This window comes from Anolis carolinensis, chromosome 2 (assembly GCF_035594765.1).
Source record: "Anolis carolinensis isolate JA03-04 chromosome 2, rAnoCar3.1.pri, whole genome shotgun sequence".
Classification (NCBI taxonomy): Eukaryota; Metazoa; Chordata; class Lepidosauria; order Squamata; family Dactyloidae; genus Anolis; species Anolis carolinensis.
The window spans coordinates 6,786,166-6,811,000 of NC_085842.1; the positions used below are offsets into that span (position 1 = coordinate 6,786,166).

The 24,835-nt window shown below is 42.3% G+C and overlaps 3 protein-coding genes across 5 annotated transcripts in view; all 3 read right to left on the bottom strand.

Moving 5' to 3' along the window:
* Positions 1–11,254, bottom strand: LOC100558793 (zinc finger protein OZF-like). Of its 2 annotated transcripts, XM_062973020.1 has the most exons (4): positions 11,122–11,254; positions 8,352–8,628; positions 4,675–5,263; positions 1–4,011 (listed from the first exon to the last, which is right to left on the bottom strand). In XM_062973020.1, the coding sequence occupies exons 3-4, from the start codon at positions 5,222–5,224 to the stop codon at positions 3,116–3,118; spliced, it is 1,446 nt and encodes a 481-aa protein (XP_062829090.1). In that variant the 5' UTR covers positions 5,225–5,263; positions 8,352–8,628; positions 11,122–11,254; the 3' UTR covers positions 1–3,115. The 2 variants fall into 2 exon arrangements, with proteins under 2 accessions (XP_062829090.1, XP_062829089.1); XM_062973019.1 differs by lacking the exons at positions 8,352–8,628; positions 11,122–11,254 and adding an exon at positions 5,544–5,694.
* LOC134292306 (oocyte zinc finger protein XlCOF22-like) lies at positions 8,634–21,721 on the bottom strand. Of its 2 annotated transcripts, XM_062973010.1 has the most exons (4): positions 21,584–21,721; positions 19,994–20,224; positions 17,779–18,286; positions 8,634–12,396 (listed from the first exon to the last, which is right to left on the bottom strand). In XM_062973010.1, exons 3-4 carry the CDS (start codon positions 18,245–18,247, stop codon positions 11,258–11,260), a joined length of 1,608 nt encoding a protein of 535 aa, XP_062829080.1. In that variant the 5' UTR covers positions 18,248–18,286; positions 19,994–20,224; positions 21,584–21,721; the 3' UTR covers positions 8,634–11,257. The 2 variants fall into 2 exon arrangements, with proteins under 2 accessions (XP_062829080.1, XP_062829079.1); XM_062973009.1 differs by lacking the exons at positions 19,994–20,224; positions 21,584–21,721 and adding an exon at positions 18,561–18,849.
* LOC134292313 (zinc finger protein 501-like) overlaps positions 20,362–24,835 on the bottom strand; it is a 9,581-nt gene continuing 5,107 nt past the window's right edge. The window contains exon 3 of the mRNA XM_062973018.1: positions 20,362–22,860. Coding sequence (XP_062829088.1) covers positions 21,713–22,860 — 1,148 coding nt within the window. The 3' untranslated portion in view covers positions 20,362–21,712. The remainder of the gene's footprint in view (positions 22,861–24,835) is intronic.

Below are 24,835 nucleotides of genomic sequence, written 5' to 3' on the forward strand. Positions count from 1 at the left end.
TCAAGCTCAGAAATCTTTATTATCTGATTACAGACATATATGCACACTATAAAAGGCTAACATAGGCTGTACAGATATACAATCATTTTAACCTTGACTTACGCAATGTAAAGGAAGCTCTGTGCTATTCCTACAGATCTTGCCACTTCCTAAGCATATGAATGGCTTTTGGCCCGCATGGGTTCTCTGATGGCTACAGAAGGCTCTTCGATCACTGAAGCACTTTCCACACTTTCCAGGTAGTTTTATTCAACTACCTAGTCACCGCGGCAAGGATAGTATATGCTAGGATTTGGAGACTTAAGGAAACACCTTCCATCGAAGATTGGCTGGTAAAAATAATGGAGATTATGAATATGAAGAGATTAAACTATCTGATACAAACAAGCCAAGGACTACCAAAAACTCAGACAGACTGTCAACCAATTAAGAACCATTTGAAACAAGTCAAGATGAAAATAATAACATAAACTAGAAAGAATTTTTAAGAATATAGCTGCCCACAAATAGTTACAGAGAGAAAGGGGAAGTTATGAAAAAAGACGAAAAGGGAATCATTTCCCTTTTTGTATTTATGAATTTGTTTTTGAGAAGACCATACCAAGAAGTAGATGGAAGTCAAGATACCTCAGTCTTTCCTTTTTTTGTTGTTTGTTTCTGTTTTTTTTTTCCCCCATGTATTATGTCTTTGGCCCCTTCCGCTCTCCTTTTATATATTGGATAAAACAATTTTGTGTTAGTAATAAAAATTATTTTTTTAAAGGACACCCATAATGATGAAAATTGACAACCAAATATATAAAAATAAATTATGAACTAACAACTAAAATTAAATTAAAAACACAACCTGTTATATCAGACATAAAACAAAACATCGAACAGAAGCCTTTCCAGTTCCTTGGGGGAAAATAGATTGATCATTGCTCAAAATGTCTATTGAGCTGGTGGGGCAAACAGGGCACGGATAATGACGGCGGCTATTAATCCGAGGTATAATGGTATTATTATAATGTATTCCTCCTCCTCCTCGTAAGCCAGTGAGCTATGGTACATCTTCAGCTGTTTCTTGAAGGTGGGGAGGGAGGGAGCCGTCTTTAACTTCTTAGGAAGGAAGTTCCAGAGGTGGAGTCGGCCACGGAGAAGGCCCTTTCTCTCAGGTGGGACCAAGAGTAGGACCTCCTCCAATGACCACAGTGTCCGAGTTGATCTATAGTTGGAGATGCGGTTCATCAAATAGGCTCCAAAGTGAGCCAAGGGCAAGCAGGATGGTTACATTATAGGCTGCATATCAGGGCTTCACTCAATGAAGACAACCTTGGAGTCGGGCAGGAAGTTGGCTCCGGTGATCGCCATTTCTTCACCGCCATGGATGGAGCAGGCACTGAGGCTGTAGTTTTCAACTTGGGGGAGCTCCTGAGCTGAGCGCTGGGAGCACTCGATGGCCACCTGGATGGAGACCACCTTGCCATTCGCTTGCGGCATGTGGACCCAGAAGACCACGTGTTCTTGCGCACGATGTCCGTCTTGCCCTTGCGCAGCTCAATGTCCGAATTCCGCAGCTTCAAGATCCCAGCACAGTCAATGTTTGCAGACATGTTGTTCTCTGAGAGCTTCTCGAGGAACTTTGTGCCGCCGATGATGGATTCGTAACTGGTGGTGGCCGCCATCGTCCCCGTGAAACAGTGGACCTGATAGAAAGCGTGCGGGTGCAGGTTGCGTTCATCTACCATGCCGATGAACATTTGCAGGGTGAGCGGTTTCTCGTCATAGCCTATGAACAATGCAGTGGAAGACATCCGCCGTTGGGTGGTCTTGCCGCACTTTATATTTAGACCAGAAGCAGACTGGCAGCCAATGGAGCTGCCACAGCATGGAGAATGGTTCTTTCCCTGAACGGCACTCCAGTTAGTAGCCTGGCTGCTGATCTCTGGACCATTTGAAGTTTCTGAACTATCTTCAAAGGCAGCCCGACGTAGAGAGAGTTGCAGTAGTCTAAACGTGACTAAGGTGTGGACTACTATGCTCTGGTAGCACTCCAAGCATTTGTAGGGTTTCTCTCTGGATCATCTCTCCCCTTCCTCCCAATTTGGAGCTCAGGCGTTTTTATTATTATTATTATTATTATTATTATTATTATTATTATTATTATTATTATAAACAAAAACAAAAACCACAAGGTTTTTTCTTCACATACCGTGTTTCCCCAAAAATAAGACAGTGTCTTATATTAATTTTTACCCCCAAAGATGCTCTAGGTCTTATTTTCAGGGGATGTCTTATTTTTCCATGAAGAATTCACATTTATTGTTGAACAAAAAAATGAACATTTATTATATACTGTACAGTAGCTGTCATCACAAACCAGCAGAACCAGACAAACTGTGAATCCTATCAATAATTTCTTGTTACTACCATTATTTCCATGTACAACACTCTATGGTACGTACATTTACCAATCCCGCATGCTTTGGTGTTCTGTCCAGCAGACATGCTTCCAAACAAAACCTTTGCTAGGTCTTACTTTCAGGGGAGTAGCAATTCAGCAAAACTTCTACTAGGTCTTACTTTCTGAGGATGTCTTATTTTAGGGGAAACAGGGTAATAGCCGCACACCCTTTTTCCATGGGAAAAAGTGTGACTATTATGCAGTGAAATAAAGTATTTCTTCTTTGCCATATTTCCTACATATGCTCATGGATAAGTTGACTTGTTGTATAAGTCAAAGGCGGCTTTTGAGGCCAACGTTATGGATTTTGATACGACCCATGGATAAGTCGAGGGCCATTCCATGGAGAGCAAAAAGTGCCAGTGACCCCCACCATTTCCCCATTGAGACATACAAAAAAGCCAAAAGCAATGCCATGGCAAAGAAAAGGTTCTTCTGAGATGGACAAGTCTAATGCCATTCACTCATCCCTTCAAAGAAGGGGAATGGTTCCGTTTTTATAAGAATTAAGCTGCAGTACTCACATTGCTCAATGAATAAGTCTACTCAAAGTTTCAGGGTTGAGTTTTTAACAAACATTTCTGTGTACATAAGGTATCTTTCTTTACGTCAAGACTACATATGGTGCCTGGAGGTCTTTGGGTGAAGTTCCTTCCGCGCTCAAAGCATTTAGGTTTGTTTCCTTATGTGGATTCTTTGGTGGGAGCCAAGGTCTGCTTTCCGGGAAAAGCTCCCTCCGCACTCCAGGCATTTGTATGGTTTCTCTTTCATGTGGATCTTTTCATGCACAGTCAATTTCCTCCTCACAGTGAAGCTCCTTCCACACTCCAGGCATTTATATGGTTTCTCTTTCATGTGGCTCCTTTCATGCACAGTAAGTCGCCCTCTCGCGTAGAAGCTCTTTCCACATTCCATACATGTATATGGTTTCTCTCCCGTGTGGGTTCTTGTATGCACATCAAGGGTTCCTTTTAAACTGAAGCACATTCCACACTCTACACATTTGTATGGTTTCTCTCCTGTGTGGGTTTTCTTATGCTTATTAAGATAGTCTTTAACATGGAAGCTTTTTCCACACACCAGGCATGTATATGGTTTCTTTCCTGAGTGGGTTCTTGTATGCTCAGTAAGGTTTCCTCTCTTACTGAAGCTCTTTCCACACTCCGTGCATTTATATGGTTTCTCTCCGGTGTGGTTTCTTTTATGCAGATTAAGGCTTGCTCTAAAACTAAAGGACATTCCACAATCTACACATTTGAATGGTTTCTCTCCTGTGTGGATTCTATTATGCTTAGCAAGGTACCCTTTCGTATGGAAGCTCTTTCCGCACTCCAGACATTTATATGGTTTCTCTTGCATGTGAGTCCTTTCATGCGCTTTAAAATTCGTCCTCCCACTAAAGCTCTTTCCAAATTCCACACATTTATATGGTTTCTCTTCCGTGTGGATTCTTCTGTGCACTTTAAGGTTTGCTTTCTCAGTGAAGGTCTTTCCACAATCCTCACATTTATAATGTTTCTCTCCTATATGATTTCTTTTATGCATATCAAGGCACCCATCTTTGCCTGGAACATAAAGAAAAAGGATATTTCAATAGTGAAAAGTTACATCAGTGCCTCTGGCTTCAACACCTGCAGAAGTACTGCTCTTCGACACCACTTCAACTTCCATGGGTCAATGCTGTTGAATCGTGGGAGTTGTAGTTTTACAAGAACCTCAAAAGAACTGCCAAAGTGTTATTTTGCTGAGACGAACTACAACTCCCAGGATTCCAAGCACTGAGCCATGGCAGCTAAAATACTGTTGAACTGCATTAATGCTACAAGATAGATGCACCCTTGGTGAACTATTGGTTCAGGCATGGGCAAACCTTGCCCTTCAACTCCCACAATTGCTAAGCCTGTAAAATCCGAAACACCCGGAGGCCCAAGTTTGCCCATGCCAATATTAGATCCTTCTTGATGTTGTGTTCTGGTTTCCATAGTCATAGACTAATGCTCAAACCAGTACAACATGCTGGCTTACTTATTCTAAGTCTCCTTAGGGTGACGTCTGTCATAGATGCAGGCGAAAAGTCAGGAGGGAATGCTTCTGGAACATGGCCATGCAGCCTGGAAAACTCACAGCAACCTCAAATTCTACATTTTCTCCCCAATCTAAACCATATTCAATCATACTCCCTCCTTCACCTAGGGAAAGGGAGATGGAAATGACAGATTTTGGGATACCTGAGGAAGAGGGAGAAAGAGGATGCAGCATTGAGTTTCCGTTGCCCTCCTCCTTCACCACCCACCGGAGGGGTGGCCCCTGCTTCGTGTCCGAGCCAACCTCCTTGGCCTCTCCTGCCGGTTGTATTTTGCATGGCCCTGGCTGTCCATCAGGGCCAAGACTCTCCTCCAGGAGGGTCTTCCCCTCAGCAGTGACCCGGGGTCCACCATCGCTTCTCCCAGCCGGGGTGACATCAAGGTCTTCTCCTGGTTCTTCTTTGATCGCATTAAGGTCTTCTCCTGGTTCCTCTTTGATCGCATCAAGGTCTTCTCCTGGTTCATCTTTGATCGCATCAAGGTCTTCTCCTGGTTCTTCTTTGATCGCATCAAGGTCTTCTCCTGGTTCTTCTTTGATCGCATCAAGGTCTTCTCCTGGTTCATCTTTGATCGCATCAAGGTCTTCTCCTGGTTCCTCTTTGATCGCATCAAGGTCTTCTCCTGGTTCATCTTTGATCGCATCAAGGTCTTCTTCTGCTTCGTCTTTGATCGCCAACTTGTTACAGTTGAACATATTCTTGCAGTGAAAGCTTGTTCAATCTGGACCTTCTCCCTGGTGGGAAATGACACAAATGATATTCTGGCACTGAAGGCAGGGTCAAGCTGCACCCATTCTATAGCATAGAGATACACCCAAGGCCACAATCCGCAGATACCACTTCCAATGCCCTGGCTGAGTGCTATGGAGTCCTGGGAGTTGTGGTTCCTGCAAGGTCTTGAGCCTCCTAACTACATCTCCCAGGACTCCATAGCACCCAGCCAGGGCATTTAAAAGGGTGGCTAAAAACAAAAGTATCTAGTTCCTAGTAACGACACTGCAAGCAACACGTTACCTTCCTTCCAACCAGCTCTCCTTTCCCCCGTTTGGAAAATAACTCCTTCCTGCTCTTTGCTGGCCACGCCCCCTGTCCCTCTTTGACCAATCAGCGGGACGTGATGGGAGAACCTCTACCAACGGGCTTCTTTCCACCTTCTGATTCAGTGGGGCATCCCCGGAAGTGACGTTGGGGATTCCCTCTCCTCCTCTCTAGGGCTGCGCACTCTGTCATTTTAACCCTTTCAGGACCAGCAATAATAGAACAAACTCACATGTCTGAGGGCTATATGTATGTGTATGTATACACACACATATATACAGCCTTCATTACTGAATGTATACATACACATAGAGACATACATATATACAGCCCTCATTACTGTGTATTTATAGTAAAGGTAAAGGGTGTCCCCTGACATTAAGTCCAGTGGGGTCTGACTCTGAGGGTTGGTGCTCATCTCCATTTCTAAGCCGAAGAGCCGGCATTGTCAGCAGACACCTCCCAGGTCATGTGGCCGGCATGACTGCATGGAGTGCCATTATCTTCCCGCCGGAGCGGTACCTGTTAATCTACTCACATGTTTTCTAACTGCTAGCTTGGCAGAAGCTGGGGCTAACAGTGGGAGCTCATTCGCTCCCTGTATTCGAACCTGCAACCTTTTGGTCCACAAGTTCAGCAAATCAACACTTTAACACACTGCACCACTAGGGGCTCTACTGTGTGTGCGTGTATATATACAAATTCTCATATATATATATACACACACACACACTGTATATATGAAAACTACATGACCACATTCTGCCTAGTACTACTATTAAAATACTACAAATATATTACACCTGTTAGAAATAACATCAATACAAAGGCAAATCAGCAATAATTTGAAATTGTATTTTAATTCTTGTACTTTGTGATACAATATATACATATATATTGGAACCAGTCGGCAGGTTCCCCAAGTTCGTCCATGGGGAAAATGGTGGGATGAAAAATAAAGTAAATACTGTAAGTAAACAAAACAAACAACAGCTAGATCAGCTGTCAGAATGTAAGATGCAACTGACGACCCTTCTCTTCTGGCAGGCCTACCCAACCAGTTTTACCTTGTGGGTGTTGGCTTATATTTCATTGTTGTGATCTTGTATTTTGCTGTATGTATTTTACAGACTGAAAGGTTCAAATCCCAGGAACGGAGTGAGCACCTGCTGTTGCTCCAGTTTCTGCCAACCTAGCAGTTCGAAAACATGCCAATGTGAGTAGATCAATAGGTGTCACGCCACTCTGACACCAGGTACCACTCTGGCGGGAAGGTAACGGCGCTCCATGTAGTCATGCCGGCCACATGACCTTGGAGGTGTCTATGGACAACACCGGCTCTTTGGCTTATAAATAGAGATGAGCTCCAACCCCCAGAGTCAGACATGACTGGACTTAACGTCAGGGGAAACCTTTACCTTTACCTATTTTATTAGTGTTGGGTTTCACCCCTCTGTTTTGACCCGGTTATTATTATGGGGATACAATGAGCCCTTGTGGGACATCACATAACAGCTCCTTTTTTGATGGGCAGCCATCCCCAAGCCCCGCCATCTGGAATCTGCCCGAAAGGTATGACCAGAACCGCTGCAACACTTCCCAGACCTCAGAAGGATATCATGGTTGATGGTACTGAATGCAGCTGAGAGAGCTAGGAGCCCCAACAGGGACACAAACCCCTTGTCAGTGTCGAGACAGAGATCATCCACTAAGGCCACCTCTGTATCCTGCTCTGAAGGTGGTTTGAAATGGGTCAAAGTGTATGTCATCCAAGAGTGCCTGGAGTCGGAGGGCCAATCACCTTGCCCAAAAAAGGGAGGCTAGACACTGGTCTGTAATTATTCAGGTCCAGATCCAGGGAGGGCTTTTTCAGCAGTGGTCTGACTACTGCTTCTATTGAACAGGATGGGATGTTTCCCTCCCTGAGAGATGCATTAATAATTTGTTGCATTTGAAATCTAATTGCATCTCCTCCCTGAAACGACCAGCCAAGAGGGGCAGGGATCAAGCTCAGAAATCTTTATTATCTGATTATAAACATGTATGCACACTATAGAAAACTCACATAGATTGTACAGATATAGGATTTTTTCCTCACTTCCACCGCCTCTGGAACTCCCTCCCCAAAGAATTAAAAACTGCCCTTTCTCTCTTTGCCTTTAAAAATTGCTAAAAACACATTTAATGTACTTTGGCATACGTATAGGAGGAAGACTAATACATCTCAATATTTACCATCACCAGATATGTTAAATCCTATACAGATACTGGAATTGATTTCAGCCTGTTAGCTTTTGGAATGATCCCACCTCTTAAAGTCTTTGCTTTTTAAAATGTTTTATCCTGCTGATCTATATTATATGTCCGTTATGGATTATTTAAGATTTATCATTTGGTTAATTTTTATTTGGTCACACGTTTATTGTTCGGTTGCTTGTATATTCTTTGATGTATTCTGTTTTGATGTAATGTGTTCATATGTTCTTTGTAGGCACTGAATGTTTGTAATATGTGTTGGGAACTGCCCCGAGTCCCTTTGGGAAGATAAAATTATTATTACGGACACAACGACATAGTCTGACACAGCAAACAAGATAGATATGCTGGATTTCATATCACAAAATCACAAGTCGAACATTTCCCAAGTGTCTAGGACTGTGTGATGTATTTTCGGATGATGCGTGCAGATCCCAGTAAGGTGGCCTTTTGCAGTTGACAGATCGTTATTATTATTATTATTATTAGTAGTAGTAGTAGTAGTAGTAGTAGTATTAATATTATTACCTTGCACAATGTAAAGTAAGCTCTGAGCTATTCCTACAGCTCTTGTCACTTCCTAAGCATTTGAATGGCTTTTGGCCCGTGTAGGTTCTCTGATGGCAACAGAAGGCGTTTGAACGCTGAAACGCTTTCCACACTCCAGGTATTTCTACGGATTCTCCCCAGTGCGGATCCTCAGATGGGAAGCCAGGTCTAGAGTCCAGATGGAGGAAAACCCGACACTCCAAGCAGTTTCTCCCCAGTGTGGATCCTCATGTGGTGAGAAAGCTGGCCACTCTGCCTGAATAATAATAAAATACAACTTTATTTATATTCTGCCCTATCTCTCTGGAGGGACTCAGGGCGAATTCCAAACATAAAATGCTCAAACACAACAGTATACCCATGTTGAAACCAGGAAACATTTTTAAATTTTTGGTTTATTTCTTCTTGTTTTCTCAGTCTGTATTTTTGTCTTTTATAAGTATATCCCTATAAGTGGGCCAGTTTTGCCTCCCTAATTCTGTTCTTTGGATTGCCTTAAGTGAGGATACCCATATCGGTGTTATCATATACAATCTCTCTTTATACTTTTCTCAAATTTTTATCAGTAAAGTTATAACAAAATGATCCCCAAAATTTTCTGTTTTTCTGTTTTTGCAAATCCGCCTCTTTTTTCTCATTTGCTAGACTGATAAATTTAATTAGACAGATGAATGAATACATTAATAAACATAGACAGATGAATGAATACATTAATAAAGATAAGAAAAAACTAGTACAAGACGATGTACCAATGGTACATCACGCCACAAAAATTGTCCAAATGCTATAAAAATCTATCCGATAAATGTTGGAAATGTGAAAAGCAGACACGTATTTTCTTCCATTCATGGTAGACATGTGAAACTGCTAAAAAATACTGGAGAGAACCATGCAAAAATCCAGAAAATGTTAGAAATAAATCTCAAATTGGAACCCATGTATTTTCTGTTGGGAATGCTAGACCTAGAGAGAGAGAAACAAGATTTTATTCAACTACCTAGTCACTGTGACAAGGATATGCTAGGAATTGGAGACTTAAGGAAACACCTTCGATTGAAGATTGGCTGGTAAAAATAATGGATATTATGAATATGAACAGATTAAACTATCTGATACTAACAAACCAAGGGCTACCAAAAATTGAAAAAAAACTGGCAACCAATTAAGGACTATTTGAAACAAGTCAAGATGAAAATAATAACATAAACTAGAAAGAATTTATAAGAAAATAGCTACCTACAAGTAGTTACAGAGAGAAAGGAGAAGTTATGAAAAAAGAAAGGGAATCATTTTTCTTTTTGCACGTATGAATGTTTTTGAGAAGACCATACCAAGAAGTAGATGGAAGTCAAGATACCCCACAGTCTTTCCTTTTTTTGTTTGTTTTTTATTTTGCCTTTTCCCATTTTTTATGTCTTTGGCCCCTTCCCCTCTCCTTTTATAGATTGGATAAAACAATTTTGTTTTATTAATAAAATTATTTATAAAAAATTAACAAAAATTGACAACCCAACATATAAAAACAAATTATAAATTAACAACTTAAATTAAATTAAAAACACAACCTGTTATATCAGACCTAAAACAAAACATCAAACATTGAACAGAAGCTTTCTCAGTTCCTTGTGGGCAAATAGAATCACTGCTCAAGATGTCTATTGAGCAGGTGGGGCTAACATGGCACAGATACTGATAGCAGCTATTAATCCGAGGTATAATGGTAGTATTATCATCTATTCCTCCTCGTAAACCAGTGAGCAAAGGTAAGTCTTCAGCTATTTCTTGAGGGAAGGGAGGGAGGGGGTCATCTTTAACTTCTTTGAAAGGGAGGTCCAAAGGAAGGGAGGTGGGGGACAAGGAGAAGGACCTTTCTCTCGTTCCCACCATCCACACTAGGGACGGGGGTGGGACCAAGAGCAGGGCCTCCTCCAATGACCACAGTGTCCGAGTTGATCTATAGTTGGAGATGCGGTTCATCAACTAATCTGGGCCCTAGCTGTTTAGGGCTTTAAAGGTAAGAACCTGCCCTTTGTATTTAGCCTGGAAGCCAACCGGCAGCCAGTGAGCTGCAGCAGCATGGGGAGTGGTTCTCTCCCTGAACGGTGCTCCAGTTAGTAGCCTGGCTGCTGATCTCTGGAAGTTCTGAAGTTTCCGAACTATCTTCAAACAGCCCTACGTAGAGACCGTTGCAGTAGTCTAAACGGGATGTGACTAAGGTGTGGACTACTATGCTCTGGTAGCACTCCAAGCATTTGTAGGGTTTTTCTCTGGATCATCTCTCCCCTTCCTCCCAATTTAGAATTCAAGGTCTTTAATTTTTTTTTTTAAAAAACACACACAAAAGCCACCAGATTTTGACTTCACATAATAGTCGTACCTCCTTTTTACATGGGAAATAGTGTGACTATTATGCAGTGAAATGCGCTATTTCTTCTTTGCCATATTTCCCTCATATGCTCATGGATAAGTCGACTTGTATATGTGAAAGGCGGCTTTTGAGGCCAATGTTATGGATTTTGATACGACCCATGGATAAGTCGAGGGCCATTCCATGGAGAGCTAAAAGCACAAGTGCCCCCTACCATCGAGACATACTAAAAAGCCAAAAGAAGTGCCATGGCAAAGAAAGTAGAAGGGCCCAAAGCTCCTTTTAAGTTCTTCTGAGATGGACAACTCTCATGCCATTCACCCATCCCATCAAAGAAGGGGAATGGTTCCATTTTTATAAGAGTTAAGCTACAGTACTCACATTGCTCAATGAACTCAGGGTTTCAGGGTTGAGTTTTTAACAAACATTTCTGTGTACATAGGGTATCTTCTTTACTCCAAGACTACATATGGTGTCTGGAAGTCTTTGGGCAAAGTTCTTTCCACACTCTAAGCATTTAGGTTTGTTTCCTCATGTGGATTCTTTGGTGGGAGCCAAGGCCTGCTTTCCGGGAAAAGCTCCCTCCGCACTCCAGGCATTTGTATGGTTTCTCTTTCATGTGGATCTTTTCATGCACAGTCAGTTTCCCCCTCACACTGAAACTCTTTCCACACTCCAGGCATTTATATGGTTTCTCTTTCATGTGGCTCCTTTCATGCACAGTAAGTCCCCCCCTCACATGGAAGCTCTTTCCACATTCCACACATTTATATGGTTTCTCTCCCGTGTGGGTTCTTGTATGCACATTAAGGCTTTCTTTCGCACTGAAGCATTTTCCACACTCCAAACATTTGTACGGTTTCTCTCCTGTGTGGGTTCTATTATGCTTATTAAGGTATTCTTTAACATGGAAGCTCTTTCCACAAACCAGGCATGTATATGGTTTCTTTCCTGAGTGGGTTCTTCTATGCTCAGTAAGGTTTCCTCTCATACTGAAGCTCTTTCCACACTCCATGCATTTATATGGTTTCTCTCCAGTGTGGGTTCTTTTATGCAGATTAAGGCTTGCTCTAAAACTGAAGGACATTCCACACTCTACACATTTGAATGGCTTCTCTCCTGTGTGGATTCTATTATGCTTAGCAAGGTATCCTTTTGAATGGAAACTCTTTCCGCACTCCAGGCATTTATAAGGTTTCTCTTGCATGTGAGTCCTTTCATGCGCTTTAAAATTTGTCCTCCCACTGAAGCTCTTTCCACATTCCAAGCATTTATATGGTTTCTCTCCAGTGTGGGTTCTTCTGTGCACTTTAAGGCTTGCACTCACAGAGAAGCTCTTTCCACACTCCAAGCATTTATATGGTTTTTCTCCCGTGTGGATTCTTTTGTGCACATTAAGCTTCCATTTCGTAGCGCAGCCCCTTCCACACTCCACACATTTATATGGTTTCTCTCCTGTGTGGGTTCTTGTATGCTCAGTAAGTTGACTTCTCACAGTGAAGTTCTTTCCACACTCCAAGCATTTATATGGTTTCTCTCCTGTGTGGATTCGTCTGTGCACTTTAAGGTTTGCATTCTCAGTGAAGGCCTTTCCACAATCCTCACATTTATACCGTTTCTCTCCTTTGTGATTTCTTTTATGCCTATCAAGGCCCCCTGGAACATAAAGGAAAAGGAATATTTCAATAGTGAAATGTTACATCAGTGCCTCTGGCTTCACCCCCTTCCTAAAACTTGCAGAATTACTGCTTTCCGACACCACTTCAACTGCCATGGCTTGATGCTGTGGAATCTTGCGAGTTGTAGTGTGACAAGAACCTCCAAAGAACGGTCAAAGTGTGATTTTGCTGCGCCAAACTACAACTCCCAGGATTCCATAGCATTGAGCCATGGCTGTTAAAGTGCTGTTGAGCTGCATTAATGCTACAGGTTAGATGCACCCTTGGTTAACTATTGGATCTGGCATGGGCACACCTTGCCCTTCAACTCCCACAAAGGCTAAGTCTGTAAAGTCCAAAACACCTGGAAGGCCGAAGTTTGCCCATGCCTATATTAGATCCTTCTTGATGTTGTGTTCTGGTTTCCATAGTCATAGACTAATATTCAACCTAGTACAACATGCTGGCTTACTTATTATAGCCTATCTGTTTTCAGTTTCATTATTGCCTCTTCCAGACAGATTTAGTATTGGCTGGTGCTACGTTCTGCTGTAGCTTCTTTTTTTATAAAGATTGTCTTGGAGAAAAACCAGTAACAACATACAGTAGAGTCTCACTTATCCAACATAAACGGGCCAGCAGAACGTTGGATAAGCGAATATGTTGGATAATAAGGAAGCATTAAGAAAAAGCCTATTAAACATCAAATTAGGTTATGATTTTACAAATTAAGCACCAAAACATCATGTTATACAACAAATTTGACAGAAAAAGTAGTTCAATACGCAGTAATGCTGTGTAGTAACTACTGTATTTACGAATTTAGCACCAAAATATCACGATGTATTGAAAACATTGACTACAAAAATGCGTTGGCTAATCCAGAATGTTGGATAACTGAGTGTTGGATAAGTGAGACTCTACTGTATATCCACTCAGAGGGTTCAGAAATTCCAGGAAGTCAGATAGCAAAAAGAAAAGAAAAAAAAAACAATCTAGTAAGGTTAAATACTCATTTCTGTAGATGTTTTGAGGACACTTCTCAAGGCATTGCTAGGTCCTCCAGTACAGTTATATGGTATGCTTCAGCCCAAGGGCCATGACATGGTTCATTTGAGATAAGAAAAACAGGATTTCAGATTACACAATGTCTAGAGAGAATATATATTTTCAGTCCTATATAAGGTAGCAGCATAAGTGACAGCAAATGCAGAAAACCATGTACAAGCAGTCCGCGAGTTACAAAAATCCGATTTACAAATGACTTATAGTTAAGAATGGGGCAGGAGAGCAGAAAGTGAGAGAAATCTAGCCCTAGAAAGGGAAATGTGTTGGGTGAGTGGGCTTATTAACAGACCCCCCCCAAAAAAAATATATATATATATAGCAGAGTAACTTATTAGCAGCACCAATAGCCAAAAGTGATAAAAAGAACAAAAACACACAGACCAATGTTATCCTTTCCTTTGGAGGCTTTTCTTTGTAGCAATGTAATATGGTTGCACTATGTACAAGAACAAGCTTTCCATAACACAAATAAAGTTCTTTCTACTTCCTTGCTTCAACCTGGGGCTTCTCTCATTGAAACTTCTCACACCGAGGCCTACTCACAGCGAGACCTACTCACACAGAGGCCTTTCTCCCACTCCCTCAGGACGACACTAGTTTTGGCCCACTCACTCTAACAGGCTTCGGCCTACTCACTCTCCTCAGGGCAACACTAGCTTATTTAATACTTTCAGTGCTTGGATTACATTTCTTGTAATTTTAAAAAGCCAATTAATTTATAATATTTCTGACAAAATTTACTAATGGAAGAGCCATTATCATGGGGGAAAGGAGTCTGCTGAAGCTTTAGCATCCGTCCTTGTGTTCCACAAGAAGCCAACATTTCCAAAATCCAATTATCACAGGGACAGAAAGTGAGGTGAAATCTTCTGAACAGGGAACAGGCAGCAGAACAAACACCACAGGTGTGTCTGCCCTTCCCTGTGCTATCCAAAGTTTATATAGACAGCGATAGATAGTTAGGCTGGAGGTACATTAAACATGTACCTGTTCTGACTTACATACAAATTCACCTTAAGAATAAACATAGAGTATCTATCTAATCGAAGGCTTTCATGGCCAGAATCACTGGGGTGCTGTGAGTTTTTTTGGGGGCTGGCTGGCCATGTTCCTGAAGCATTCTCTCCCGACATTTCGCTCACATCTATGGCAGGCATCCTCAGAGGTTGTGAGGTCTGTTGGAAACTGGGCAAGGGAGGTTTATATAGTTATGGAATAATGTCTAGGATGGGAGAAAGAACTCTTGTCTGCTTGAGGCCAGTGTGAATGTTGCGATTGGCCACCTTGATTAACATTGAATGGCCTGGCTGCTTTCTGGCAGGAGCTAACACCTCCCAACAAAGGAGGCCCGAGGACAGGAAGCAGCCACACTTTGAAGCTGAAAGGCCATTCAATGCTAATCAAGGTGGCCAATTGCAACATTCATACTTTCCTCAAACAGACAAAGAGTTTTTTCTCCCACCCTGGACATCATTCCACAGATATATAAACCCCACTTGCCTAGTTTCCAATAGACCTCACCACAAGTGACTTGCAATTTCTCAAGTTACTCCTAACACACACACACAACAACAACAACAGCCCTGAACTGTGATCTGACTTACAAGAAGCACTGCTTGACTATCAAGATCTAGTACATCTTTGGGAGCAAAAATTAAAATAAGACACTGTCTTATTTTCGGGGAAACACAGCATTACAATGTTGCCTGAGCCCTGCCACATGCACCTTCTTACAGCAACACCAGAGGCACTCCGAGTGGAGAGGCAGTGTATTATGAAGTTACGAAAGCATTGAGGCTTGTGTTTTCTTAGGAAGTAAACTCTTGTTAAAAGCAACTAGATAAAGCATGACTGTTTATGGAGAAATTGTCAAGGTTTATAAGTCAAATGATACAAACTCTCTGAAACGTTTGTGAAGTTTTCAACCCTTGACTAAAGGAAAGTGCCCGTATGTTTGAATACACAAAACTATCAGTAAACAGTCTTGTTATTCTTTCAGAAGAAGCCTGCTTGCAGCTTTCTCAGCTGTGAACATCTAATTGAAGCAAACATATCTTCGTGCCTAGCAATCGTCCTTTACGAAACAGACTGCTATCCTCATCGGATTTGCGATCCTAACAGGCCGTGATCCATTCTATCCTCATTAAACTGTGATCCTAACAATTTGCATTCTGTACAAATGATCAAAGGTCTGGAGATCATGAATCCCTATGAGGAGCGTCTTAAAGAACTGGGACTGTTTATTCTGCAGAAGAGAAGGCTGAAAGGAAACGTGAGAGCCATGTAGAAATATGTGAAAGGGTGTCATAAGGAAGAGGTAGTAGGCTTGTGTTCTGCTGCCCTGAAAACTAGAACTCAGAGACATGGGTTCTAATTATGGGAAAGGAGATTCCAGCTGAACACTGGGAAGAAATTCCTGGCTGTACAAGCTGAGCAGTGGAACTTTCTGCCTCAGAGTTTGGTAGAAGCTCCTTCCTTGGAGACTTTTAAACATAGGCTGGATGGCCATCTGTTAGAGGAGTACTTTGTGCGCCTCCTGCATGGCAGGGGGTTGGACTAGATGGCCCATGTGGTCCCCTCCAACTCTATTATTCTATCACCAATGGTTTGTGATCCTAACAGGTCCAATCCTCATCCCAAATTTTCTTACCCAATATAGATAAACTAACAAAATGAACCTCAACAGGGACAAATGCAAGATACTCCACTTAGGCAGAAAAAGGAAATGCAAAGACACACAATGGGGGGTGCCTGGCTCAACAACAGGACATGTGAAAAAGATCTTGGAGTCCTTGTGTGGAGGAAGGGGAACATGAGCCAACAATGTGATGCCGCAACTAAAAAAGCCAATGGAATTCTGGCCTGCATAAATCTAGTCTAGTGTCTAGATCCAGGAAAGTTATGCTACCCCTCTATTCCGCCCTGGTCAGACCACATCTGGAATACTGTGTCCACAATTGAAAGGAGATGTCAACAACCTGGAATGTGTCCAGAGGAGGGCAACTAAAATGAAAGAAGGCCTGGAGAACAAGCCCTACGAGGAGCGGCTGAAAGAGCTGGGCATGTTTACCCTGGAGAAGAGAGGGCTAAGAGGAGACATGATAGCCATGCAGAAATATGTGAGAGTAAGTCCTAGGGAGGAGGGAGCAATCTTGTTTTCTGCTGTCCTGGAGACTAGGAGGCGGAATAATGGCTCCAAACTACAGGAAAGGAGATTCCACCTGAACATGAGAAAGAACTTCCTAACTGTGAGAGCTGTTCAGCAGTGGAACTCTGTGGCCCGGGCTGTGGCACAGGCTGATGAGCAGCCAGCTGCAACAAATCACTCTGACCAAGAGGTCATGAGTTCGAGGCCAGCTCGGAGCCTGCGTTTGTCTCTGTCTTTGTTCGGAGCCTGCGTTTGTCTCTGTCTTTGTTCTATGTTAAGGTATTGAATGTTTGCCTTATATGTGTAATGTGATCCGCCCTGAGTCCCCTTCGGGGTGAGAAGGGCGGAATATAAATACTGTAAATAAATAAATAAATAAACTCTCTTCCAAGGAGTGTGGTGAAGGCTCTTTGGAAGCTTTTAAGCAGAGGCTGGATGGCCATCTGTTGGGGGTGCTCTAAATGTGATTTTCCTGCTTCTTGGCTGAATTGGGTTGAACTGGATGGCCCACGAGGTCTCTTTCAACTCCATTAATTCTATTATTCTAAGAATTATTATCATGGGGAACATAAAACTCTGCTAAAGCTTTAGGATCAATCCTTGTTTTCACAACAAGCCTGGCTGCTTCCTGGCAGGAGCTAACACCTCCCAACAAAGGCAGGAAGCAGCCAGGCTTGGAAACTGCAAGGCCATTAAATGCTAATCACAGTGGCCAACTGCAACATTCAAACTTGCCTCAAGCAGACAGGAGTTCTTTCTCCCACCCTGGCTATTATTCCACAGATAAATAAACCTCGCTTGCTTAGTTCCCAAAAGACCTCGCAACCTCTGAGCATGCCTGCCATAGATGTGGGAGGACAAAACATCAGGAGATAATGCTTCTGGCACATGGACATACACCCTGGAAAACTCACAGCAACCCAGAATCTATCTCATTTGTACCTTGAAGACTGCAAAAATTATATTACACAAAGGATCCTGGAATGGGTCCTTTGTGTAATACGCAGTTCTACTGTAAAGGACATAAATAAAAATGAAGATAAATAGTTGAAAGGAGGAGCTCTGTATCAAATTCTACATTTCCCCCCCAACTTAAACCATACTCAGCCATATGCCCTCCTTAACCTAGGGAAAGGGAGGTGGAAATGACAGACTTGGGGATACCTGAGGAAGAGGGAGGAAGAGGATGAAGCATTGCGTTTCCGTTGCCCTCCTCCTTCACCACCCACCGGAGGGGTGGTCCCGACTTGGTTTCCGAGCCAACCTCCTTGACCTCTCCTGCCGGTTGTATTTTGCATGGCCCTGGCTGTCCATTGTGGCCAAGAGTCACCTCCAAGGGGGTCTTCTCCCCAGCAGTGACCCAGGGTCCGCCATCGCTTCTCCCAGCCGGGGTGACATCAAGGTCTTCTTCTGCTTCCTCTTTGATCAAATCAGGGTCTCCTACTGGTTCTTCTTTGATTGCATCAAGGTCTCCTCCTGGTTCTTCTTTGATCGCATCAAGGTCTCCTCCTGGTTCTTCTTTGATCGCATCAAGGTCTCCTCCTGCTTCCTGCTGACCAATCATGCTTCTTTCCAGCTTCTGATACAATGGGGCATCCCCGGAAGTGATCGCCGACGTGTTGCAGTTGAACATCTTCTGGCAATGAAAGTTTGTTCTATCTGGACCTTCTCTCTGGTGGGAAATGAGAGAAATGATAACAAAACATATTCTGGCACTGAAAGCAGGGTCAAGCTGCAGCCATTCTATAGTACAGGGATACACCCCAGGCCAAAGAATAAGGCACTATAAGTACTTCCACTGCCCTGGCTGAGTGCTATGGAGTTCTGAGAATTGTGGTGTCTCCAAGGTCTTGATCCTCCTCCTTCTCACCCACCTACATCTCCCAGGACTCCACAGCACTCAAACATTGCACCCAAAAGTGGGGCGAAACAGCACTCTGACTTACCAAAAGTAATTAGTTCCTAGTAACGACACTGCAGGCGACGCGTTACCTTCCTTCCAGCCAGCTCTCATCTCCCCTGAATTTGGAAAATAACTCCTTCCTGCTCTTTGCTGGCCACGCCTCCTCTCCCCCTTTGACCAATCATGCTTCTTTCCAGCTTCTGATACAATGGGGCATCCCCGGAAGTGACGTTGGGGATTCCCTCCCCTCTTCTCTAGGGCTGCGCACTCTGTCATTTTAACCCTTTCTGGACCACGAATAATAAAAAACTCTGCATATTTGCTTCCTAAGCTCAACATTCTTTACAGCCTCATGGCACTTCCTGCTCTGCTTGCTGTGAGCTGAATGCTCAACTATAAGTATCCTGTTTACTTTTTTTATTTGGATTCTCTGCTGTATTTTGGGAGTTTTCACAAATACAAAATCCTAACACCTGGAACCCCAGGAGGGCCTTGTGCAATTAAAACTTGAGCGCCAGCTGTGCCCATATCTTGAGACGCCAGGCCCGGGCTGTGGCGCAGTCGGGAGAACAAGCCAGCTGCAATTAACTGCAATGAATCACTCTGACCAGGAGGTCATGAGTTTGAGACCGCTCGGAGCCTATGTTTGTTTGTCTTTGTTCTATGTTGAAAGGCATTGAATGTTTGCCTATATGTGTAATGTGATCCGCCCTGAGTCCTCTTCGGGGTGAGAAGGGCGGAATATAAATGCTGTAAATAAATAAATGGTAGTCCATGCCAAAGTCACATTCTGCCTGGACTACTGCAACACTCTCTATGTGGGGCTGCCTTTGAAGTTAGTTCTTAAACTGCAACTGGTTCAGAGAATAGCAGCCAGATTACTAACTGGAGCGCCGGGCAGAATGGACAAAATCTATATTACGGCAGCTCCACTGGCTGCCTGTCAGATCCATCGGCTGCCTGTTGGATCCATCAAGTGCTTCTTCACCAGTGGTCTAACCAGTTTCTCTTGAACAGAATGGAAAGTTTCCCTCCCTGAGAGATGCATTAATAATTTGTTGTATTTGAAATCTAATTGCACCTCCTCCCTGAAACAACCACCCAAGAAGAGCAGGGATCAATCTCAGAAATTTTTATTGTCTGATTACAGACATGTATGCACACTATTTTTTTTTCTCGTGTCAAAAGCAACTTGAATCGCCTCTGGAGTGAGAGAATTGGCCGTCTGCAAGGACGTTACCCAGGGGACGCCTGGATGTTTTTGATGTTTTTACCATCCTTGTGGAAGGCTCTCATGTCCCCGCATGGAGCTAGAGCTGATAGAGGGAGCTCATCCGCACTCTCCCCGGGTGGGATTCGAACCTGGAAGCCTTCAGGTCAGCAACCGAACCTTCAAGTCATGAGGCTTTAGTCCACTACGCCAACATAGGCTAACATAGGCTGTACAGATATACAATCATTATCACCTTGACTTACGCAATGTAAAGGAAGGTCTGTGCTATTCCTACAGGTCTTGCCACTTCCTAAGCATCTGAATGGCTTTTGGCCCGCGTGGGTTCTCTGATGGTTCTCACACTCCAAGCATTTCTACAGCTTCTCCCCAGTGTGGAAGCCAGGTCTCGAGTCCAGATGGGAGGAAAACCCGACACTCCAAGCGGTTTCTCCCCAGTGTGGATCCTCATGTGGCGAGAAAGCTGGCCACTCTGCCTGAATAATAATAAAATGCAACTATATTTATATTCCGCCCTATCACTCAGGAAGGACTTAGGGCGGATTCCAAACATAAAAGGCAAACATTCAATGCTCGAACGCAACAATAGTACACCCATGTTGAAACCAGGAAACATATTTAAATGTTTGATTTATTTCTTCTTGTTTTCTTAGTCTGTATTCTCCTTTGACTTTTATAAGTATATCCCTATAACTGGGCCAATTTTGCCACTCTAATTCTCTTCTTTGGATTGCCTCAAGTGAGGATATCCATATTGGTGTTTTCATATACAATTTCTCTTTATATTTTTCCCATTATTTTATCAGTGAAGATCTAATAATGTGATTTTTTCTTTTTTCTTTTCTCATACCAAATATATAAATGTCATCCCAATTTCAGTTCAAACCCTTCTATAGTCAATATGTTTGGTCTATTGAGATTAGTCAAGTCCTTGATCCATATTAGCCCACAGGCTTCGTAATATAGTCTCAACTCCAGTAAGCCAAATCCACGTCTTTTTTTCTCATCTGTTAGACTGATAAATTTAATTTAACATAGAAAGATGAATGAATACTTTAATAAAAGATAAAAAGGTTGGTTTTGCAGAAAAAGATTCCTTTTGGGTTAAAATAAGGACAACGGAAAAAATAATCACCAAAATCTGTAAGAAACTGCTAGAATGGTGCACAGAAATAGAACAAATTAAAGAATGCATGACTAAATGGGCAGCGAATATGGGCCAAAACATAAAATTGGAAGAGTGGGAGAAAAATTGGAACTATAAAATTAAATACACTTACGCATATGACCTAAAAGAAAACTGGTCCAAGATGATGTACCAATTGTACATCACACCACAAAAATTGTCCAAATGCTATAAAATCTATCCGATAAATGCTGGAAATGTGAAAAGCAGACACGTATTTTCTTCCAAGCATGGTGGACATGTGAAACTGCTAAAAAGTACTGGAGAGAAATCCATGCAAAAATCCAAAAAATGTTAGAAAGAAATATCAAATTGGAACCTAAGGATTTTCTGTTGGAAATGCTAGACCTAGAGAGAAAAAAACAAGGAGATTTTATTCAACTACCTAGTCACTCCGGCAAGGATAGTAAACGCTAGGAATTGGAGACGTAAGGAAACACCTTTGATTGAAGATTGGCTGGTAAAAAAAAATGGCGATTATGAATATGAACAGATTAAATTATCCCCATCAAGACATACAAAAAAGCCAAAAGCAGTGCCATGGCCAAGAAAAGGTTTTTCCGAGATGGACAAATCTCATGCCGTTCACCCATCTCTTCAGAGAAGGGGAATGGTTCCATTTTGATAAGAGTTAAGCTACAGTACTCACATTGCTCAATGAATAAGTCTACTCAGGGTTTCAGGGTTGAGTTTTTAACAAACATTTCTGTGTACATAGAGTATCCTTCTTTATTCCAAGACTACATATGGTGTCTGGAAGTCTTTGGGCAAAGTTCATTTAGGTTTGTTTTCTCAGGTGGATTCTTTGGTGGGAGCCAAGGCCTGCTTTCCGTGAAAAGCTCTCTCCGCACTCCAGGCATTTGTATGGTTTCTCTTTCATGTGGATCTTTTCATGCACAGTCAGTTTCCTCCTCACACTGAAGCTCTTTCCACACTCCAGGCATTTATATGGTTTCTCTTTCATGTGGCTCCTTTCATGCACAGTAAGTCTCCCCCTCACACGGAAGCTCTTTCCACATTCCGCACATTTATATGGTTTCTCTCCCGTGTGGGTTCTTGTATGCACATTAAGGCTTTCTTTCACACTGAAGCACCTTCCACACTCCATACATTTGTACGGTTTCTCTCCTGTGTGGGTTCTATTATGCTTAGTAAGGTACTCTTTAACATGGAAGCTCTTTCCACACACCAGGCATTTATATGGCTTCTCTCCTGTGTGAGTTCTTGTATGCTCAGTAAGGTTCCCTCTCATACTGAAGCTCTTTCCACACTCTGTGCATTTATATGGTTTCTCTCCAGTGTGGGTTCTTTTATGCAGATTAAGGCTTGCTCTAAAACTGAAGCACATTCCACACTCCAAACATTTGTATGGTTTCTCTCCTGTGTGGATTCTATTATGCTTAGCAAGGTACCCTTTCGCATGGAAGCTCTTTCCGCACTCCAGGCATTTATATGGTTTCTCTTGCATGTGTGTCTTTTCATGCATAATAAAATTCGTCCTCCCACTGAAGCTCTTTCCACATTCCACACAGTTATATGGTTTCTCTCCCGTGTGGAATCTTCTGTGCACTTTAAGGCTTGCACTCACAGAGAAGCTCTTTCCACACTCCAAGCATTTATGCGGTTTTTCTCCTGTGTGGATTCTTTTGTGCACCTTAAGTTTCCATTTCGTAGCGCAGCCCCTTCCACACTCCGCACATTTATGTGGTTTCTCTCCTGTGTGGGTTCTTGTATGCTCAGTAAGGTGTCCTCTCACAGTGAAACTCTTTCCGCACTGCAAGCATTTATATGGTTTCTCTCCTGTATGGATTCTTCTGTGTACTTTAAGGCTTGAATTCTCAGTGAAGGTCTTTCCACAATCCTCACATTTATACGGTTTCTCCCCTTTGTGGGTTCTTTTATGCTTATTAAGGCCCCCATCTTTGCCTGGAACATAAAGAAAAAGGAATATTTCAATAGTGAAAGGTTACATCAGTGCCTTTGGCTTCAGCCCCCTTCCCAACACCTGCAGAAGTACTGCTCTTTGACACAACTTCAACTGCTTTGGAGGTTCTTGTAGTGTTACAAGAACCTCCAAAGAACTGCCAAAGTGTGATATTGCTCCACCAAACTAAACCTCCCAGGATTCCATAGCATTGAGCCATGGCAACTAAAGTGCTGTCAAACTGCATTAATGCTACAAGATACTTTGTAAGGTTCAATACTCATTCCTGCAGGTGCTACAAGATAAATGTACCTTTGGTGAGCTATTAGATCAGGCCTGGGAAAACTTTGCCCTTATGGTATTTTGGATTTCAACTCCCAGAATTGCTAAGCCTGTAAAGTCCAAAACACCTGTAAGATTGAAGTTTGCCCATGCCTGTATTAGATATTTCTTGATGTTGTGTTCTGGTTTCCATAGTCATTGATTAATGCTCAAACCAGTACAACATGCTGGCTTAATAATTATAGCATTTCCATTTTCCCTTTCATTATTAGCTCTTCCAGACTGGGTAAATGTTAGTATTGGCTGGTGCTATTTTCTGCTGTAGCTTCTGTTTTATAAAGATTGTATTGGAGAAAAACCAGTAGCCATATATATCTACTCAGACGGTTCCCAAAGGAAGTTAGCTAGCAACCCCCCCCCCCCCCAAAAAAAAGAAAAAAGAAAACAGCCGAAAGGACTTGTAAAATTCAATATTCATTCCTGCAGATATTTTGAGGACACTTCTCAAGGCATTTCTAGGTCTGCCAGTGCCATTATATGGTACTTGCTGTGCCTGGCCACGCGTTGCTGTGGCGAAGTATGGTGGTATGGGAAATAAAGTATTGAGGAACTGGTTCTGGATTATCCAACGCAGTCTGCCTTTTAGTAGTCAATGTTTTTGTAGTCAGTGTTTTAAATTCATTGTGATATTTTGGTGGTAAATTTGTAAATACAGTAATTACTACATAGCATTACTGCGCATGGAACTACTTTTTCTGTCAAATTTGTTGTATAACATGATGCTTTGGTGCTTAATTTGTATAATGATGACCTAATTTGATGTTTAATCGGCTTTTCCTGAATCCCTTCTTATTATCCAACATATTCACTTATCCAACATTTTGCCGACCTGTTTATGTTGGATAAGTGAGACTGTACTGTATATTTATAATCTGATATTATCTGCTTAGAACTGGATTATATGAGGCCCCTTCTACACAGCTGGATAAAATGTACACTGAAGTGTACATATGGCAGTGTGGAGTCAAGATAATCCAGTTCAAAGGAGATAATATAAGATTATAAATGGGTTACATAGCTGTGTGGAAGGGCCTTGAGTCTACACTGCCATATAATCCAGTTAAAATCAGATAATCTGTATTTTATAGGCAGTGTGGAAGAGGCCTAAGTGACGCCGAACTCTGGCTGTCCCCTGGGCTGAGTGGGTTGCTAGGAGACCAAGTGGGCGGAGCTTAGCCTTCTAATTGGCAGTAATTGGATAAAAACAATTATTCCTCTCCCTCTAATTAGGACTTTGTTTTTCTTTTCTTTTTGTTGTATGAACGTAGAGGCTCGGATGAGGGGTTGTGCTGCCAAGTTTAGTGTTTCTGGGATGTGTAGGTTTGTTGTTTTGTCCTAGGCCGAAATTTCATTACCTTTTTATATATATAGATGTGTCAGCCCAATGGCCGAAACATGGTTCATTTTAGATAAGAAAAATAGCATTTCAGATTACACAACGTCTAGAGAGATTTTTTTTCCAGTCCTACATAAGGCAGCAGCATAGGTGACAGCAAATGCAGGAAACCATGTACAAGAAGTCCCTGAGTTACAAAAATCCGATTTACAAATGAGTCATAGCTAAGAATGGCGGTAGGATAACACCAAGTGAGGGAAATGTGTTGGGTGTGTGAGCTTATTAACAAAAGCTTATTA

Excerpts from the sequence above, each read along its gene's own strand:
- LOC100558793 (XM_062973020.1), bottom strand. The coding sequence starts at position 5,224 with ATGTTCAACTGTAACAAGTTGGCGATCAAAGACGAAGCAGAAGAAGAC. Across the intron at positions 4,012-4,674 it reads TCTTTCTCCCTCTTCCTCAG|GCAAAGATGGGTGCCTTGAT; the intron begins GTATCCCAAAAT and ends TTTATGTTCCAG.
- LOC134292306 (XM_062973010.1), bottom strand. The coding sequence starts at position 18,247 with ATGTTCAACTGCAACACGTCGGCGATCACTTCCGGGGATGCCCCATTG. Across the intron at positions 12,397-17,778 it reads TCTTCCTCCCTCTTCCTCAG|GGGGCCTTGATAGGCATAAA; the intron begins GTATCCCCAAGT and ends TTTATGTTCCAG.